This window comes from Condylura cristata, unplaced genomic scaffold (assembly GCF_000260355.1).
Source record: "Condylura cristata isolate star-nosed mole 26May11 unplaced genomic scaffold, ConCri1.0 scaffold00007, whole genome shotgun sequence".
Classification (NCBI taxonomy): domain Eukaryota; kingdom Metazoa; phylum Chordata; class Mammalia; order Eulipotyphla; family Talpidae; genus Condylura; species Condylura cristata.
In genome coordinates, this window is record NW_004567108.1 from 52919518 (window position 1) to 52940919 (window position 21402).

Genomic DNA, 21402 nt, shown 5'->3' on the forward strand with positions numbered 1-21402 from the left:
GTTCTTTTGCTAATCTAGTGAAAGCTTTTATCTATCTCAAATAAAAACACATTCACTATACACTTGTTTACATATGACTTCAACAATTTCACAGCCACCATCCAAAGCCCATTCAAACCTTCATTAAGCAAAATAAGTCAGAAGGAGAAAGACACATATCAGGTAATTTAATTTATATGTGGAATGTAGAGAAACAAAACAAAGCACTGTACACAACCAAAGTGATAACAAACCTTTGATATCTGACTGCAAAACTGAGGGACTGAGGGGACCAGGAGCAGGTTGAAGGCTTACTGGGGCTTTGGTGGTGGACATAATGTGAAAATATACATCTGTAGAGGAATGAACCTATAACCCCTAATACTTTCTATCACAAAACAAACAAACAAACAAACAAAAAACAGTTTTCATTAGTAATCTTTTAGGCTCAGGTTTTCAGTACTTTTTTTTTATTAGTGGATTTTTACTTAAATCCAGGCACAATACCCTATTATTACCCTCCCCATTTGTGGCAGCACCATGGAGCTATTAGAGGAGATTGTTCATGTCGTACATGATGCTTGTTTTCAGTATCATTCCAAATCATCTAGTTATACTTCAAAATCTCATTTATCTTCTTTTATATTTACTTTTTACACTTATTTGAGGAGCAGAGGAAACAAGTCTTATTTATCTGACATGGAAATGAGTGTTGATAAATGAAATTAAATTTATATTAGTTTTGCATATAAGAAATATTTTTCTGATTTTCAAAATTCTTTTGATGACATGTTAAAGCAAAAGCACCTATATTTTCATAGCAGTTGAATCATATAATACAAGATCAGCACTATGTATACAATTAATTAGAATTAGGTATTTTTAAATAATCCCACATTATTATTTTCCATTTAGCAGTTTTTTTCTGAGAATATTTACACTCCATAAAATGTGGCATTCAAATTGGTCTAAAGTATAGAAATAATCTGAGGGATACATTTTAAGGAAAAAAATAGATAATGGTCTCAAGTGGGTAGTTTTAGATTTAGAAATTATACTAAAAGTGATTTTTTTCATTAACAATTGCAAAATACAAGGAGGTAAGTTTAGGCAAAATATGGGGAAATAAAAGCCAAATTCAAGTTTATGCCTTGGTTGTTTTTCTCTAGGAGAAAAAGAGGCATAACATGAAGTACCTTCTCAAAATGGGTGATTAATAAATCTTGTTCTCTTCCTCTGTTATTCTATTTTTTTTATTTTGAACTTGTAGTCAAGTTAAATCGCAATGTTCCTTTGGGTAGAATACAGGAGAACCAGAGATATCAATGAAGAAGCCAGTGGCTGAATACTTTTCTTAAAAGGAGATAATAATAAGGGAAAGTTGATGACAGGGTTGTGACTCAGGAGCTTTGGTGGAGGGTAAGTGAGACATGTTCCCTATGGAGTCATGAGGAGGTACTCCCAAAATTACATAGTTATGTTAAAAAAGAAAAAGGCAAACCATTGACAACTTTTTTAAATGGGGGAAGTAAAAGGCACATCGTGACATTCTCCTCTATGAACAATGTATCAGGAAGAAATGCTGGTCTTCTTCTGTGTTCATGCACACCCTTGCCTTACTGAATTACTTAATGTCCAAAGATCTCAAAGCCTGTTGATTTAGAAAGCCAGTCAGTTGGCTTAGTATGTGATACAGTGAGATATTAAATACATTTGGAATTTTAAAAATGAACAAACTAGAATGAGAATATCACATGTAAAAGTATTCCAGTGCAGAATTTCAAAAACAATTGCTGGGAGGAAATAAAGCGGTCAAGTGTACATTCATCATGTGAGCTGCTACCTCATGTTCAACAACTATACATGTGAGGTTCTCAAAATTTGTTAAATTCAAAAGAACAAATTTTAAGCTAGCATCAAAATTTTTAGAGTTGTGGAGATTAAGGGTTTGTTCAGTTAGGTGGCTTTTCAGAATCCATCAAAACCCCCAAAACCATAGTTCTTTCTCTTGCAAATTACTTACTGAATTACTTAATGTCATCTATTAAATGGATAGTAATAAGACACATAACATAATATTATTGTGAAGATAAAGTAAGTTAAAATTGTAAAACCATCAAATCAATGCCTGGCACCTAGCAAGAACTCAATAAATATTTTTCCAGTTTTATTATGTTTATTATTAAAATTATCCCTGATTTAAAGAAATTTCTGAACATATCAAATTACTTGGTTTTGATTCAATTATTTGAATGAAAAAAAATCAGAACAACATCAACAGCATATTTTCAGAGGATGCTGAGATAATGAAGTATCACCTGATGTAGATTTGACTATTTTGAATGTCATGTGATTGTCTACATATGTGATGTAAGTTCTTAGAAGGAGATTGCTATGTGTTCTGCAGTCTAAAAATGTAGGGTATGGTTGATGTAAGAATTTAGCAATATAGCAGCAGCTCTGTCTTAAGATGACTATGATTCATTTGTGTAACGACAGTAATTATATTTATAGCTAGAATGCTTAAAACTTTTGAGAAATGTATTTTGTAGAATAAAATAATGTAGAATGGATGAAAACTAAGTATTTCAGAAATGGACCTTTATTCAGTCATCCTTATCAATGAAGTATTATAGTGCTAGTGAAAGCCTTAAATATCACTATTATATTTTTTCAGATTTATTGAGATACAACTGACATATATTTTATTTAAAATATACAACATAATGGCTTGATACCTTTGTTCCAGTTATCCTTATTTAATGCCCTTTATCTCAAAGTTTATATCTATTCTTAGTAAGTTTCAATAAGAAATGTAGTATTGTTAACTTTAGTCATCATGTTGGACATTATATTCCCTGATGTTTTTATCTTTTAACTGGAGTTTGTACTTTTTGACCACATTCACCTATTTGCCTTCCACACATACACTACTTCTGCCAGTTATCAATCTGTTCTCTATTTCTGTAGTTTGTGTTTTTCAACGCCACATATAAATGAGATCATACAGTATTTGTTTTTGTCTGATTTATTTTACTTAACAGCATGCCAATCAAGTTCCATCTGTCTTGTCACAAATGGCAGGATTTCCTTTTTTATGACTAAGTAATACTGGTTTCTATTCCATTAATGTTTTATATCCAGCCAAACTGGATATCGCTTAACCTTTATAAGGCCCAAGATTATATACTATCCAAAGCACAGATATATGGTTAATAAGTATTTCCTAACTATACCATATCTTGTGTTCTTAATTGTCATAAAATTAAACAAACTGGGAAATAAATTACTAACAAACAATAACAATATAAGTTACTATACAGAGTACAAAGACAAGTACAAATGGAGAGAATATATTTGTGATTACTATCCCAACAAAGAACTCATGTCAAGATTGTAAAAAGTATTCTTACAACAGAAAAAGAAGAAAAATTATTGACTAAACACCAAACAGGACTGTTAAGCCTCTGAAAATATGCATAACAACATATTAGTCATTGGGGAAATTTAAATTAAAAGCACAATGACAAAGATTTTTTTAATTAAATAAGATATATCTACATACTGACTAGTGGTTAAAAGAGTGTTAAAATCAAATTTAGCCAAGAATGGAGGATAAATGAGACTTACATATTGCGTATATTGCTGGCATGCAAGCAAAGTAATACAATTAGAAAAATGCAGGCTGTATAAGTAAGGTTAAATATATGCCTACCCTGTTACTCACAATTCCAACATTAGGTAAATTCTCTAGAAATCAGTGTGTAAGCCACCTAAAGAATATTCACCTCAGATTCCTTTCATTAGCCTAATACTGGAAACAACCCACAAGGCATGAAAAGTAACATGAATAAACATTGGCATGAAGGCATGAAGTGAAGTGCAGCCTGAAATAAAAATAAAAGAGAAAAAACTGTCACCTGCAATAACATGGATGAATCACACTGACATAATAAGGAGCAAAAGAATCACGACCAAAGAACAGTAGGATTCCGTTTTTATTAATTCCAAGAAGTAAAACTACTTAGAGTGATAGAAGTCAGAGAAGCTGAAATGTCTGAGAAGTGAAAGTATAAGAGGAAACCTCTGAAAAATGTTCTTATCTGTAGATCTGGGTCATTATAAAGATCACATACTTTGAAAAACTCGAAAGATTGTGTACACTTAAAATTTTTGCACTTTACTATACCTGTGTTATACTTTTAAAAATGCTTTCCACCCAGTGAACAACGTGTGTGAATAATGCTGTCATATTTCACTTGTTTCTTCAAGGCAGTGATTTCAGACCACAGATTCTATTATTGCATCCAGGTCTTTTAGTCCTATTCCATCCTAGTAGGAGAGATTACTTCAGTTTCTATGTCTTAAGCAAAATTACAATTTCAGCTCCAAAAAAAATTTGTATGAAATGGCAAAATTCACATTCCCATTGTTTGTATGCTAACTTGCAAATTTAAAAACAGTTTGCCCCATATCCCTACTATGGTTCAGAAAAGATAGCACCATGTCTAACCTGAACCAGAATCTGCAGATTGGAGTCAAACATGTAGATTTTTCTAATTTAGAATTGACCTGATCCAGAAATAATAATAATAACAATTTAAAAAACAACAACAACACAATTCAAGAAAAGGAAAATGTCTTTCTCCAGTTCAAGACTTCCAGTGGAAATCCAAAAAGCTTTAGAAAGACAAATTCTCTTGTTTATTGTACAGATTGAATTTATCATGATAAATTATGATAACATTAGCTTATTCATGTCACCTTTCTCAACATTGTCCATTGTCTTTATTTTAATGTGAATGGCGTTGAGAAAAGAACATCAACAAGCCTTTGGCCACTGAATCCTTGTTAAAAATTTACAGTCAGTAAGTGTAAGGAAGATTCATTAATACAATAGAGCACAGAAGCAATAATGTCATAACTAATAGGAAGTAAGACAGATTTTTTTCTTCATGAAAAAAAAGGTAAAAGATGAAAGCTCTTGGATATTTTAGTTCTGATTTTATTTAAATAATAATGAAACTACTAAAAAGATGACACTGGTATGTATTTTGTTAATATTTTTGAATGCTTATGATATGCCTATATTACACCGGGCACTGGGAATAGAAAACCTTGACATAAAACTAAAACATAATCTCTGCTTTTGAAGAAATATGCATTATTAGAATCCATAGGTTTTTTGGTTATAAATATAAATTCCAATGTTATACTATATGTATAGTATAAATTAGCTATATATATATATATATATATATATATATACACACACACACATTGAATTTCAGCAATATTTGCTTCCTGAAATGATTAATTTCACTCTTAATATTTGTTTATTCTTGTCACCTTTAGGAGATAGTCAACTTCAACTGCCGGAAGCTAGTGGCCACAATGCCTCTGTTTGCTAATGCAGATCCTAATTTTGTGACTGCCATGCTGAGCAAGTTGAGATTTGAGGTGTTTCAACCTGGAGACTATATCATACGAGAAGGAGCTGTGGGTAAAAAAATGTATTTTATTCAACATGGCGTTGCTGGTGTCATCACAAAATCCAGCAAAGAAATGAAGCTGACAGATGGCTCCTACTTTGGAGGTCAGTGGGAAAATAAAAATGTAGCTAAGATGAAATCTAAGTTGCTTAAGATATGTTTATTACAAGTTTAGAGATGTCAGAATGTTGATGTGTTGGTTTGAATATGGGCTAATATTTGAACACTGACAAAGGTGTCAAAAAGTGAGTTTTTGCACTTCAGTGTCATATGTCCAATTTGTATGTATTTACTTCTATATATTTTATTGGTCTGCTATCTTCTAGACTTTGTTCTTATACAAAAGAAACAGATCCTCCCCACTACAATTTAACATGGCCATGGGAGAAGAGGGGGACAGAGAAAGTGAGCAGGTTCTGCTTGGATGTGTACCCACAATTGACAGCATTGTTGCTTTCTACATCTATGGCCAAGGGCTTAGTTACTAGGTCCCTCTAGGTATCTTGGGAATGATGGTTGCTAGTTGAGTAGCCAGTTAGTCAGAAATCTCCAGAGATACAGAATGTTATGCATCTACCCAAATGGAGTTTTTTTAATGGAAATTTGTCTTTTCAAATATGGAGACTGCCAGGTCCTATCTGCCATATACAAACTGAAGACCTAGGAAAGCTGGTGCTGTTAATTCACCCTTACTCAAAAAGCCTGTGAACTGAGGGAGGAGGAGTGATGATTCAAATCCCAGTCTAAAGGCAGAAGATGAAATGTTAGCTCAAGGAGCAAGACTGATGGTGAAGATGAAGTCCCTGAGTCTGATCCCATAACTTAGGTCAGATGAATGATGAGGCTATAAGTTTGGTTCCTGCAGAAGTAAGGGTCTTGCTTGTAGATCAAGGGGTTTCTGGAGCTCTTAATTCCTCCTGAGGAGTAGTTTGTACTTCTAATTTTAGATTTTAAATTTCTTGGAGAAATTAAACAATTTCACCAAGATCGTGTACTTGAAAAAGGACAAAAATAAGCTTTCAACCTTAACAATGAAGTCAAATCTAAAGTCTGTATTTATCCTCTGTTCCTCCTAAAAGAGGGCATAATGGGCCCTCCGTAGTGGCACAGTGGGTTGAAGCACAGCACTAGGAAGCTAGCCGCAGCTGCTTCAGCATGAGTTCAATCCCCCACCAGGGAGGTGACCCACACAGCATGGCAGACTTCTCCTATCTCACCCCTGCACCCCTCAGCAGTGTGCCTCATCAATCTGCCTGTTCTGCTCCCCACTCTGTCTCTGGTGAATCCTCTCACTGCTTGTAGCCAGTTCTGTATGCATAAATAAAAAATCTTAAAAAAAAAAAAGAGAGAACATAATGGCTTCTCTAGGATGTAAATTTTAAATATTAGCAAAGCCATAGCTTTGTGTATGTGTGTGTATTCTCCATCGTTTTCATTTTGTACAATATTGATTTCTCCTGTGCTATCTGTGGCCCTTTTAGATGATCATTTGTTAAAGCTATTTAATTTTTTTTTCATCTGTTCTGTGTGACCCTCCTATTAAAGGCAATCACATCATTAACATATTATAAACTGAAAAAGGTAAAATAACATTAGTATACCTCATTAAAATTACAAATAATATATCGATTTCAGAAGTTTGCCATTTTAAAGAAAAGCTTGCTTTTCTAATCAGTAGGTTTCACTGTTAACTTCTCTATCTACTCATCCCCTTAATTTGTCTTTCCACATCAAAGTGTTCAATTGTGTCAGTCACTTAGGTTTCTTTACCAGAAATTTTTTCTTATGGTATAGTATAGTAATGCAAAACAAGCCTGTCGGGAGGAAAATACTCCTATGGTTGTGGTCATTATAAAATACTTGGTATTAAATGCTGCTTAATCTAGCCTAACATTTTCCAACCTCAAGAAGACTACAGGTATTTCATATCACTAATGTGCATTTTTAAAATTAGTATGCCAAAAATGTATCTAGTCAGATAACTAACAATCTAGTATTTTTAAATTTAAAGCCACAGATGTGGAAAACCACAGGCAACCCCTACCATGGGGACTATTCATTATTTTAAGAAGACTGAAGCATCTGTTGATCTGTAATTTACTTAGTTTTCACCACCTCTAGTACATTAAATATTTCTAAAAGTTCATGCTGATTTTATAAAAGTTCTGAGGAATCTGTTTATCATAAATTTACAACTTTGTTATTTTATTTATGAGGAGAAGGAGACAGCAGAAGGAAAAAAATAATCAAGTGTTTTTTTTTTTTTCCTTCACTCATTGCTCCCAGGATAATTGACTGTTTCAGTAATGATAAGACAACTCCAACAGATTTGTTTTCCATCTCCTAACACCTATAAGTACCAGATAATATACAACTGCAGTTGAAGATTTGCTAAGTCATTGGATGAGAGATATTAATCCCCATTGGTATCCTTACCTCACAATTCTGTGATTTTATAGTCAAGTATAGATGCATCTTGACATAATAAAGAATTAAATGCGAATGTCTGAAAAATGTATAAAAATCAAGATGAACATTAAAACAATCTGAAGTCATCTTTCTCCCTTTCCTAAAGCAGAAAAGGAGGGAGAGGCAAAAAATAAAAGTGGAAGAAGAAAGTTAAAAGGTCCTTGTTATAATTCTGAGTCCTCTTGAGTTCCTGAGGTTGTTCACAAGAGACTATCTTTGGAAGTGTTTACAACTAAAAGACAGGCCACATATAGGATATAGATCTCTGATAAGAGCAGTATAAGAGAAAACCATCTCCCTGATTGATACGTTCTTCAAGGTTTGTGCTTAGAGAAAATCTGCATTAGCTATTTGCGAACCCCTTAATTAATTTCAAGCTCACATTTCCCACACCATCCCTTTCTTCCAAGATCCTAGAAAAGGAGGCTTCCTATACTAGTGTGCTTTCACCTGTTTCTCAGATAATCTTCTTATTCAGATGCTCCTCTAAATCATGTCCCTTGTGTTCCATGTGAAAAGACATTGAAGAAGTTATAGGACATGATATCAGAGGTTCTGTGAAGTAAAAAACTGTTAAAAGTAGAATATACAATACATATAGAATCCACTGACTGGAAATCCAAGTGATGGTGTGAATAAAGGTTTTGGAATTGGTTAAGTTATTGATGATAATGAAGTCTAGAATGTGACCATTGAAATAAATAATTTTATGAGAATTTTAATATGAATGAATATTAAGTGAGATAATAGATTATTGCAGTCAATGTTCTTAATATAAACATGCTATAGAAATGATGATTCTGTGTGACACTATTATTATAACATCACCAAGGATTCTGGTAGATATTCTTATCTGTATTTCAATAGTTATACTACATTTTCTGTACCTTTGAGATTTTTTTAAATTGTTATTTACACTGTTTTCCTAATTGTCTCTCCATCTCTAACTTTTCTTTGTGATTCACTTGAATTGTTTATAGAAAAGATGTATGGAAGCTTATGCAGCTAAAATACTCCTAGACTTACAGAGGATATTCTTTTTGATTTGTGTCCTCATCCTTATCACAGTCCCTGATGTGTCATTTTTATGAATTAAATTTTTGTAGTATTAAATTTTATTGAAGCCATCTTTAATATTTTATATTAAGTCAGTTATCAAACTCACATCTAGTAAACGACCTATTTGTTTTTAAATTTTCACATAAAACTGTAATATCTGCTCTTCTTTATTTTCTCCTATAAGTTCTTATTAAAAAAATATTTATTTATTTATGCATAGAAGAACTGGGGTACAAGCTAGAGGTACAGGAGGTAATAAGGGAGCAGAACAGGCAGATCAACTGAAATACACTGCTGAAGGGAGCAGTGGATGAGACAGGAGAGGTCTGCTGTGCCCTGTGGGTCACCACCCTGACTGGGTATAGAACTATTGCTGCAGTGGCTTTGAATAGCTTCATCATGCTACAACTTAACCTCTTGCACCATCAGGAAGGCCCTCTCCTATAAATTCTTAACAGAGTTATAAATGTGAAATAAATCATTGGACTTAGTCTTTTGGTAAAAACTTATTTAGTAATGGATATGTAGCAAAATTCCTTTGAAGTTAATTATTTCACTGCTCTTGTTTTTTGCTCTCCAACCTCACATTTGGCTTACCACAACTTCAATCCAACATTGCTAAGATCTTCTTGCCCTACTTTGGGAAATCTGTTCATCCTCCCTCACAACTGAGTGTGATGAATGAACTAACATTAGTAAAGTACTTTGAGTTCTCTGTATACAGGTTGTACAAACTATTATTTTGTTGTGATGCTTTCTTTAAGGACCATTGTCATCTGCCATAGCATTTGTGGAGTCTAGGAGGGAAAATGAGAGAACTGTGTCTGAGTAGGCTCACTCAAAGTGTGCAAGGACAGTACATCTCTGTAAAGAGCTGGCGTTCTAGTTTTATTTTTGAGGTAATATTAGTTTACAAATCCTCTACAATTCAGTGGCATGGGATCAACATCCTCAGACACAAGTTGCCATAGCACACCCACCCCCCAACAGTGTGTGGTGAGTTCTCCACCATAGTCCCTTGTGCTCCTTCATCACCGTGTCCCGCCCCTTATATCCAGTAGCCTCAATTACACAGTGAAATTCCAATGGTTTGTTATTAAACACTTTTATCTGACCATTGTGTTATTTTTCTATATACTACATGTAAGTGAAATCATATGGTTGTTATTTTTCTCTTTTGATTTATTTTGCTTGTCACTTCTCCTGCCAGTTCCATCCAAGTTATTGCAGATGGCAAGTTTATTTATTCATTTCTGATAGTTTAGTAGTATTCCATTGTGTATGCATTGCACATCTTTCTGAGCCATTCCTTTGTTTTTGCATACTTAAATTGCTGCTATGACTTTGCTACTACAAATAGAATTATAATGAGCATACATTCTTTTGAATCACTGTTTTTATATTGATTGGGGAAATATCAAGGAATGGAATTGTTAGATCATACAGTAGATCTATTTTTAACATTTTGAGAAACTGACATATCATTGACCAGTAGGGATTGGACCAGTCTCTGTTCCCATCAATTGTTGTACAAAAGTTCCTTTTCTCTACATCCTCACCAGCATTTGGTATTCCTGGTCTTTTTGGTTTGGGTTATTCTCACAGGTATGAAATGATAGCCCTTTGGGGTCTTCTTGTGCATTTTCCTGACAATGAGTCATGATGAATATATTTTCATGTGCCTGTTGGCCATCTGTATGTCTTTTTGGGAGTTTCTAACTTTTTGGAAAGTTTCTTTCATGTCCATTTTGTAACTGGATTATTTTTCATTTTGTTAGTTGTACTTCATTATATATTTTCTTTTTCATATGTATGGCATGCAAATATTTTCTCCCATTCAGTGTTGTGTATTATTTTGTTTTACTGATAGCTTCTTTTACGGTGCAGAAGCTTTTTCATTTGATATAGTCTTACTTGCCTATATTTACTTTTGTTTCTCTTGGAGAAGAGTCCACAAAGATATCTCTGAAGCCAATATCATGGAGATTTTCCCTATTTTTTCAATGTATTTAATAGTTATAGGTCTACTCATGTATTTAAACCATTTTGAGTAAATATTTTTTGTGTAAGGAATGAGGACATGAACTAATCTCATTGTTTTCTATGTGGCTTTCCAAGTTCCCCAGCTCTAGTTTTAGAAGAGTCTTTCCTCTGTCCAGTGTATATTCTTGGCTCCGTCATCATAGTTTAACTGTCCATGAATGTGAAGGTTTATTTCTGGACTCTCAAGTCTATCCCATGTGTCAATGTATCTGTTTTTGTTCCAGAGCTATATTGCTTTGAATACTGTAGTTTGTTATTATAATTTCATGTCTGGGATTGTGCTACCACCATTCTTCTTCTTCTTCTTTTTTAAGATTTATTTTATTTATTTACCCATTCAAGAGCTGGGGTGCAGGCCAGAGTGTGGGAGTAAGAAGATTTACCATAGACAAAGAACAGGCAGGTAGTCTGAAATGCAGCAGCAGATGAAACAGGAGAGGTTTGGTTTTCCATGTTGTTTTCCAGTGATCAAACTGGTGCTTCAGTGGCTGCAGATAGCTTGATAGTGCTGAGCCTTAACCTCTTGTGCCACCAGGGAGGCTATCTTCCTTTTTTTTTTTTTTTTTTTTTTCGTCAGGGTCATAGTGAGTTATTCTGGGTCATTTGTGAAATGTTATGAATTTCAGTAATCATAAATTTATCCTATTTCTTTCTTGACTGCTTTGGAACACTGATAAGATTGCATTGAATATGTATGTTGTTTTGCATAAATTGGTCATTGTTGACATTGTTAAGTTCTAATCCGTGAGCAGGTAATATCTTTCCATTTTTTGTATTTCATTCCTTTTAATAATGTCTTATATTTTTTATTGTTAACACCTCTGTTAAGCTTTTTCCTAGGTATTTAGTTCTCTAAGTGTTTATTTTTACTATCTCTCTGCTCACCTCTTATATTCTATGATATCACCTGGGTGTGAGATGAGTTAAAGACCATCTCTCTGTGTAAATAATAGTAAGTGCTGTATTTTGAGGCATTAACAATTAACATGTGTAGTGGTCAAAGTCACATTTTTATGCTAAGAAGAATGTATAGATATGGCTGTGAAACCTGCTATATAATTATCATTGTGGAATTTGAGTTGAAAACAAAGTTAAGCTCTACATGATAAATACTCCAATACACACTGCTTGCAATCTGAGGAGTCCACTGTGAACAGGTTCATTTGGAAGGCAGTGGAGTCCCGTGGTTACTTTACGTGCATCATGGCTGGTAGACAGATGGTTGGCTTCTCACTGTGTCCTTATTTCAACTCTACCTCTCTTGCTCTTTCTCTATCTGGCCTTCCACTTGCTCTATTTATTTTGTACCCAGGTTTTATTTATTCTTAAATTTAGATCCTCCCTTCAAGTGTGAAGGTTCACATCACTAAGATTATAGGACTATATCTGTAATCTACCCTACCAAACTTTGCACCACGTGCCATTTAAACAGCTATAGCTGAGGAGCTAAAACATTTTATTATTTGATTTATTCCCTCATAATATTTCAAATTCCATTTTTAGTTACAAACATTAAAAGGACTGGGGGACAGCATAATGTGACAGTGTGCTCCAGATCCACAGGGCATGATCCTAGTCACATTTCTGTTGCTAGGACTCAAATGCATGTCCTCAGGCTACTGTTTAACATCTAGGAGAATGTTAACATACCATCTGTAGTGTTTGGGATAATCATCTGTTAAATGAGATTGTTAAGACAGACCTTATGTAGAACCTCCCTGCTCTAATTCTGTTGAATTGGGGGTTTGAGTGTGCCTCATATTTTCCAGTTTGCTTATTTCAATAGCTATTCAAACATATACAGTTTCACCTTGCCCAAAGTAGCATTCACATACTATATGAAGGGTGACTGTATATTGTTTGTGGTATTAACTCTAAAGATATTTCCTAGGAAAGTATCTTAGAGACCTATATGAAAAAATGGAGACCAGTGGCATTTAATGTTGGGTTGTTGTGGACAAAATTAGCTATAAATATATCATAGACAGTGAAAAAAAAAAAGAAAGAAAGAAAATGTCAGAGGCTGATTGTGAAACTTTGAAATGTGGCAGGAAGATACTGAATAAGAGTGTAGGTACTACAACTAGCTATGCAACTTGGCTTTGAGAAAGTCAATGATCTCCTCCAAATCCCTATCCAAAACTGTAAAATCAAGATAATAATAATGCCTGTCTCACTGGACTTGCTTAAAGGACTAACTGATGTACCATATCTAAAGTGCTTAGAACGGTGCCTGGCACAATGTCTGTGCTTTGCTGCTAAGGAGTAACAAAAGGCTGGTAATGTACAAACAACAAATACACACATAATACATTTCTGAGGCACTATTGATTCAATGTTCATGTTGAGTAAAGCAGTGATGGAAAATCTGATTGCCAATTTGTATATTCTTCTAAGTCAGTGTTAGTCTTAATTCAATAGCGATATAAATCATGTGTGTGAGAGGAGGGCAGAGACTGGTAGAGTAAATAATCTTGAAAGCCTTTTGAAATTTAAAGTTGTTAGCTATGAAAATGTTAATATCTTCCTTATATACACATGTGTGACTGTAACTGCATACACACACTCATGCAAGACTACTATTGGAATTCGAAGTCCAGATTCTTCAAACAATAAATGCTTCATGTGTCAGGCAGTGCACTAAGTAATTTTGCATCTATCATATGATGCCATATTAGATTACTATAACCATAAAAATATATCACCTACACTGTTTTGATATTAATTCACAAATAAGGGAAATAGAATGTTTTACAAAATACATGTTTTACAAAAATACTAAATTATTCAAAATAATTTTATTTTGGTAAAATTTAGAGTTAAGGGATCTAATGCATTATCTCATCTGCTTAGAAAATCAGAGAGAGGCCTGAGAGATGTATGGGTCACAGACATTAGTGAGTGAGACTATAAATTTGGACCAGTGTCCTTTGTAGCGAGAGGAAGTAAGGGTGCTTTTTCTGCAAGTTGTTATCAATGATGTTACTTTATATACCACTTTTGGCAACATAGTTTCTTTCCTCTTAGATTGGATTATGAACCAAGACACAAACAAATCCCTTCCAATTTATTACTAATTTTTTTAAATTTACCAATGGAAGCATGCGCCAATTAAGAATGGTTTGTCCTTTTATCCATAGAGACAGTTCACCATAGATGAATTACTTAGAGGGGAAAAGTAAAATTACAGATCAGAATAGCTCAGCAAAAAGATAATGCAGTAGAAAAATATGTCACTTTAAATTACATGTCATCACTTGTTTCATAGGATATAGAAAATATCCTTAGAAAGTTTTAAATACTAGAATGTTTCAAAAAGTTTATTTGTATGTCCCAAGGGATCCATCCCTAGCAACAACAAATTAATATTTTAATAGCAGACTCTGAGTCTTTTTACTGAGATATATTTGCTCCAAAGAATGGTATAGGGGGTTCCAAAGATGTGTGATTATTTTTGAAGCTACAGGTCAACTATCAGCCATTTACAGTTATACAATCATACTGATCATGAGTAAGAGTGTTAGTTAAAATGAAAACATACATACTCTTTAAATACATAACTTTAGATATCTTAATTGAATTTATTTTATAGTACAATAGTGATTTATAAATTCAGTTAGTATTTGTTTATATGATGCTAAGGATTTACAATGAGCACAGTAAAGTTCCTATTTTCTTGATGTTGATGGTATTTATAACTATAGAGACTATCAGTGTTTTCTTCCTCAACTAGAGACTAGAAATATTGATACACTATTTAAGTACAAATAACATTTTATATGGATATTTTCTATCTATTGTTATTATATAATAGTTGGGAAAGAGAGGTTACAAAATAAGTGTCTGTACTTGTACTTTCTGATAGGTTTTCTATTTAAGGAGTCTACATAAATAGGTAAATTTTTGTTATCAATTTTCCAGTGAAAAAGGATAATCTTATATCTTGCCTTTTACATAGCTTCCTTTTTTCCAATCTGATGTAAAGAGAGTAATCTAGGGAAGGATTGATTCCTAGTTTCTGAGAATCTTGTTCTTGGTTTGACTTGGCTTTTGGCTTTAGTGCCTTATTAGTACCAAGGTAGTCTAGCTATAGTTGCATAGTACAGAATAAATAAGGGATTTGCACTATTTCAGTTGATCATTCTTGAGTCTGAATTTTTTGATTTGACATCTTGGGTTATATTACACATAAAATCCAGGTCACTTCTTGCATTGTGCATATACAGTTTTACCAAGATATTGTGTTATATAGATGGAGATTAACTACTTATTAAGCTCATGGAATATTTTTGTTATTCAGTAAAATCAATTAGGAAGGACAAGAAGATAATGCAGTAAAGAATAATATGCATTATAGGAATACAGAATGCTTGTGCTCCAAGCAAATAATCTCATATAGAGAATTTTAAGCAAGTTAAATTAGAAAACACAGCTAAACTTGAACAAATACATTCTGAAAGTATCATTTTACATGTTGAGCTTTTTCAATGGATTCTAATTTAAGAGATTAAGAAAGGACATTAAAAAACTTAGTCATAACTCTTCACCTTAAAAACTAAATGTCATTCAATAAAAGTTTGCAGTTATCCAAAACCTTTGTTGTTGTAAGTTTCCTTAACTGTATTTGTTTGAAACTTATATTCACCTTTTGTTTGTCTCCTCAAAGGAATAAAAAGAATTTATCAGAGAAAACTAGAAATCAGTGGTATCTAATATATCTGATGTGTAAGGGAATCATAGAGTACTGCTGAACAGATCCTAGGTCATTTCTGATTTATGGGACATGTCTGATTCACTCACCTGTCCTAATTACCATATTTTTGTCTGCGATTAAACTTGTACCTTGCTGGAAGATATGCATTGTTTAGAAAAAGTCACAAAATCCAGTTTCTCTGCCACCATTAATTGGAACATATTTAAGCCAAGCCCCTTCTTCACTGAATCTATGAAAAAAGAGAGAGAGAGAGAGAGAGAGAGAGAGAGAGAGAAACTTGTGATAATTGGTCTTGGCTACATTTTCAAATAACAATCTTGAGATTTTTCTTAGGGACCATGGAAATAAAACAGAAGCCAAAATACAGATATTTAATAACTAAAATCTGAAAAGAGCTAATAAAAATGACGAAACAAAATGTGATTTTAAAATAAGCCTATAGGAGCTTAGGAATACCTAAGAATAAACATAATTCCCACCAGCTTCAGTGTGAGAAGTTTATAATGACATAAGAAGAGTGAAAATGAGAAAAGCAAATGGTACCAGGGGAGGTGAAATTTCATTTTCAACCCAATGGATATTTTCAAAGATTTCTTGGATTTAAAGTTCAATTCTTTGCATTTCCTGCATTCACTGACACACTTGTGCCTGAACCAAGTGCCTGAGACCTTGGGAATAGCCAGAGAGAGGGAGGGGGTGCAAATGCACAGAAAAGGGAAAAGGTTATTCTGTGAAAGAAGTGACCCTCACCCAGGTTTTGACTCTGCCAATGGGCTCCAGTAGTGGATTTGCCTTCTCAAAAAAGATCCATCATTAACTCTACTGGCATTGCCATAACTGCAGGGATTTGGACAAGTATTTGCTTTATCAGCAGTATGGAAAGACTATGTATGAGCATATCAGTGAGAAACTTGCAATGGAGATCAGAGCTCCAGAAACTTATATATATTCTTAACTGAGGACAAGGAAAACCCTGAAGTAAAACAAATTTAAAAAAAAATGACTAGATTACATATCAAAATGACAGAGCCACCAATATTCCTATGATTATCATATTCTATTCTTGTACCTTGTTTATTTTCCATACTTAAGGTTTTCCATATCCTCTGAAAAGTGAGGCTCATGAGAGTAAGGAACTTGTACCTGCAAACAAATGTCTCAAACCACAACATATGTTTCTTGACTGGGTTAAATGACATAACTTATATGCCAAGTTGTATACCAAGCAGTAGCATACCAAGTCAAATTTGGGGTAGAGGTGGCCAGTTAGACGAAATGTGTGACCTGTTTTAGCGAAAATTCTGTCAAAGATCTACCCTTTCACCTCAGGGAACCCATTTCTTTTAGTCTGAAATCTGTCCAGCTTCTTTCAAAGTAAGCTGGACCCTAATTGTGCACTTGAAATTTTAATTTTAAAATAGCATTTCCCCCTCTGTTATGGAAGAGAAGCTTCTGGAAAGCCCACTTAGAATGTAATAGACTTAAGGTTGTCCTAGATTCTTTGTTACAACTTTAAATGGATGCATCACCTTTGTGGGGCATAGGAAGGAGGAGAAAATACTCAGAAGAGTAAAGAAATCTTCTCTTGCTTATATCTCCAAACTAATGACTGTGACATCAAATGGTTCACAGACTTTTTGAAGGTCTCCCTCTTCTGCAAAGAGAACCCGCCATATGGCCTACATTGTGGTCTTTCCATTTACACAACAATTTAATGTGCCTGGTTCATGATGAAATACCAGCTCCCGGCTGGGAAATTAAAGCAGTATTCAGTTCCTCTCAGCAAGAAGGCTGCAGTTTGATATATTCTATAAACTGGATCCTGCATTAGCCAAGGGAAAGGATTGGCATAGTTAGGAAACACAGTTGGACTTGTTAAAACAAGCGTTTCAGTGCACAGATGCTAAGTCTCTTTGGAGCTATGCTTTGAATCACTTTGCTCCTACTTAGCTATCAACTGAATATATTTTTGTTTCAGTTCCTTTTAATTTTCATCTTGATAGCAATTTATATAAATGCAGTCTTTTACCTCTGAGATTTTTTTTTTGTAAAAAAATTGGTAAAGAAAAGACGTAACAGTATATTAATATGTTCCTTTTGTTTGGGAGTGCTGTTTTAATCAGCCCAATATAACATTTGTCAAGGTGGCGTGGTGGAACAGGATGCTGCATGCAGACTGAGAATCAAATACTGGCCCATTACCAACTGCTTGCTTAGCCTTCAATAGATTTATTGAATTCTTTCAACTGAGCCCAGTAGTCTGGATAATACTGGATAAGGATAATACTACTCTCTTAGAAGGGCAGTTGCAAAAAACAAAATGATTATGTGTGTATACACCTAAGAGATTGCATTTGTATATGTCTGCAAAATATCATACTTGTTTAAATGATTCTTTCACTATAATGATCCATGCCTCTATCAGCATATTCACATACATATACATATTTACTTAAAAAACATATCCCGGCCCTCCCTGGTGGCGCAGCGGGTTAAAGCACAGCACTGAGAAGCTAAAGCCACTTCCACATGAGTTCGATTCCCGCCTGCCCTGGAGGTGACCACATGGCGTGGCAGACCTCTCCTGACCCGCCCGCTGCTCCCCTCAGCAGTGTACTTTGTAGATCTGCCTGTTCTGTTCCCCACTCTGTCTCTGGTGAAGCTTCTTGCCACCCCTGAGCCTCTGGCCTGTACCCCAGTTCTGTATGAACAAATAAATAAATCTTTAAGAAAAAAAAAAAAAACATATCCCATGAGGAGGTGAGCTGGGATGACTGACCCACTCTTTCAGTGTCTTCCCATTCTTCCAAGGTCTGGAAGGATGCTAACAAATATCATCCAGTTAGTTCCTTAGGTAAATTTTCATGGACAAAGCTGACAGGAAAGTATGGTTTCACCCATTACAAAAACTTTTTACTCCTTCCCTTTACGTTTCTACTTAGTGGTTACTTGAAATACTGCAAATTTCTCCTCCAGCAAGCCTGCATTGAACCTCCAAGTAAGTTCATGTATCCATTTCTGATAGTTCTCAACCTCTTTCTATCTTTTTTAGTGAATGTATTACAAATAACTGATCTGTGATTGCCTGTGGACTGAATCTTTCAAATTTTCTAACTCCATTCCTCGCCCATGCTTTTATGGATCCTAAATAATTTGTGTCAAAATAATTATCCACACACTGACATATTAATGCATATTCACAACTATCCATTTCTCACTATTTTCTTCCTCATCCCTTATAAATACCCCTAATTGATCCAATGATATTATTTTCAACCTATTATAAACTAATAATTAAAATTAAATGTCGATTGTATGATAGCTATATTAGAGTCAACTATCTATAGTTTATGCTTTGACCAAATTCACTTATTTGAAATCTTTATTGAGACCTTACTTTATTATTTATTTTTAGTGAAATGACATTGCAATATAACATGTTTCAGGTTGTATCATTATAAATCAACATCTATATATGCCACATTTAAGTTTACAAAGAAATCTAATTCTATCCTTCACCATACAACTGATGCCTTTTACCTATATACCCACAACCTTATTCCCTTCCCTTCTGATAACCAAAACTTTTGAAACCATTCTTTAAATGGCAGACATCATGTCCTGTAATCAGTATGAATTCAAGAGACATAGCATGGAAAAAATCAGATAGACATGCCAATCATCACAATGCAATGCATGAAGAACATAAGATAAAATCACATCTTGAAATGGAAAAATCTGTCAAAAAGTTCCTCTCTGAAGAAAGACCTATCTTGAATCCTAAAAGCTGAGTAGGAGTTAAGTGTATTGAGGGAATGTTTGTGGAATGAGCATTCCAGATGGAAGAAGAAGCAAGTGTAAAAGTAGACGAATGAGAAAGCATGGTGGCTTGAGAAAATGCATGTACAGTATTCAGGATGTGTGGAATGTGGATTGGGAGGCAGGCAGTAGCTGGAGATGAGTAAGCCAGTGTCTGTGCAAGAAATGAGAATCTATCCTATAGGTAAGGGGTGAGAATTAAAGGTATTTCCAATGAGAAATGAAATGACCAAATTTGCAGTTGCATATATGTATTTTCATACACTGAGCTACTTGTTCAAGCAAATAGACAAGTAGGGGGCCTTAAAGTAATATAGACAAGAAGTTGTGAGGATTTGAACTAATCCTCAGCAAAGGATTTAACAAGATACTAATGCAAGCAATCAATGGAACTTACATCTAGCACTCAGGGAGAGTAAAGAAGGAAGTCTTAAAATTGACACCATGTTTTTGTTTTAGATAACTGAAGAAATATGATATCATTTAACATGCTAGTGGGTAAGATAAAACAGGTTTGCAAGTGTACTAGAGAGAAGAAACAATAAATGACTTGGATAATGTGATTACTAGATTGCAATTTTAAGAATGTAAGAATTCTATGCTTCAGAGAAACAGTATATGACCAACATCTGCACATTTGCAGTTCATTAATATATACGGATGTGAATGTCTATTTGTTGAACTGATGAATAAGTGCTCATGGAGCAGACAGCTTGTAAATGTCCGGGAAGATCAGTAGCCTGCAGTGTGAGCCATTGCAATAATGTAATGAAGATTAACATGACTCTGGTTCACAATAAATTAGGAAAATTAATTTCCTATTTGAAAACTGCCACTAGCATGAGAACAAAAAATGATCCACCAGCCTCATAAACATGAACAATTATCACAAAATTGGAAGGGGCTACTCTGATCCTATTACAATGGTCTATGACTTATTGAATCCTCTCCCAATTTTGTCCATAACATCCCAGCCCTTTGAGCTTGACGAGAGTTATTGTCTTAAGCATACAGGTGATGAATCAAAGTAACACAAACGCATTTAGAATTGTCCTAATTGCATATCATCTTTGTGAGAATTCAGAAAAGTCACTGAAATGATTTTCTGTCTTATGTGGTTCAGATAAAGAAACCTAGCTGAAATAGTCCACCTACTATTGAACAACCTACTTCCCATAAAACACAATTTGAACTAGTAATAGGAAAAGCAAAAGGCACTTGTGATGTTTCTCTTATTAAGGGTGTTATTCAGTGTCCAGTCTACTCACAAATTTCAGGCAGCTCCACATTCACAAAACTACAGTTTGCCTGTAACTACTCTGGTTATTACTAGAAGCTTGTGTTCTCAAAAAGATCAAGTCTGTAGTAGAAATTTACAACATTCCAAATTCTTGTATTCTGAAGTTACATAAATTTTACATCAGCGAGAGAGAAGAGAGGCCCATATCCCTTTATGCCAGCTAATACTCTAATTGTCAGTGTTACACAAACACTCTTGATAAAATACCTCTATTGCTTCAGTGGAGGTAAGGACGATTCATTTGGAGTGTTGGAAAGATATACACCACCATTAAACCTTTATGTAGGAAAACAAAGAGAGCCCAGAAGATGAACAAGACCTTAGGGAAAGTCATTTCACAAGAAAGATTTTGGCATGAAAATAAGTAGAACAAAAACCTCTCAACCTAAAGCTGTCTGCCCAGCACTGCTTAATACATATATATTATGATATTTTAATGTTAAACTGATTCAGTAGTTCAAAGCTCAGGAGTAATATCTGGGCTCACAATAAAAATAACAGCTAATGCTAATTCATGTCATCTCTGT

The 21402-nt window shown here is 34.2% G+C and overlaps 1 protein-coding gene across 1 annotated transcript in view; it reads left to right on the forward strand.

Annotated features, from left to right (window-relative positions):
- The window catches only part of HCN1 (hyperpolarization activated cyclic nucleotide gated potassium channel 1), a 350252-nt gene that overhangs the window by 308940 nt on the left and 19910 nt on the right, over positions 1 to 21402 (forward strand). The window contains exon 13 of the mRNA XM_004678468.2: positions 5335 to 5575. Coding sequence (XP_004678525.1) covers positions 5335 to 5575 — 241 coding nt within the window. The remainder of the gene's footprint in view (positions 1 to 5334; positions 5576 to 21402) is intronic.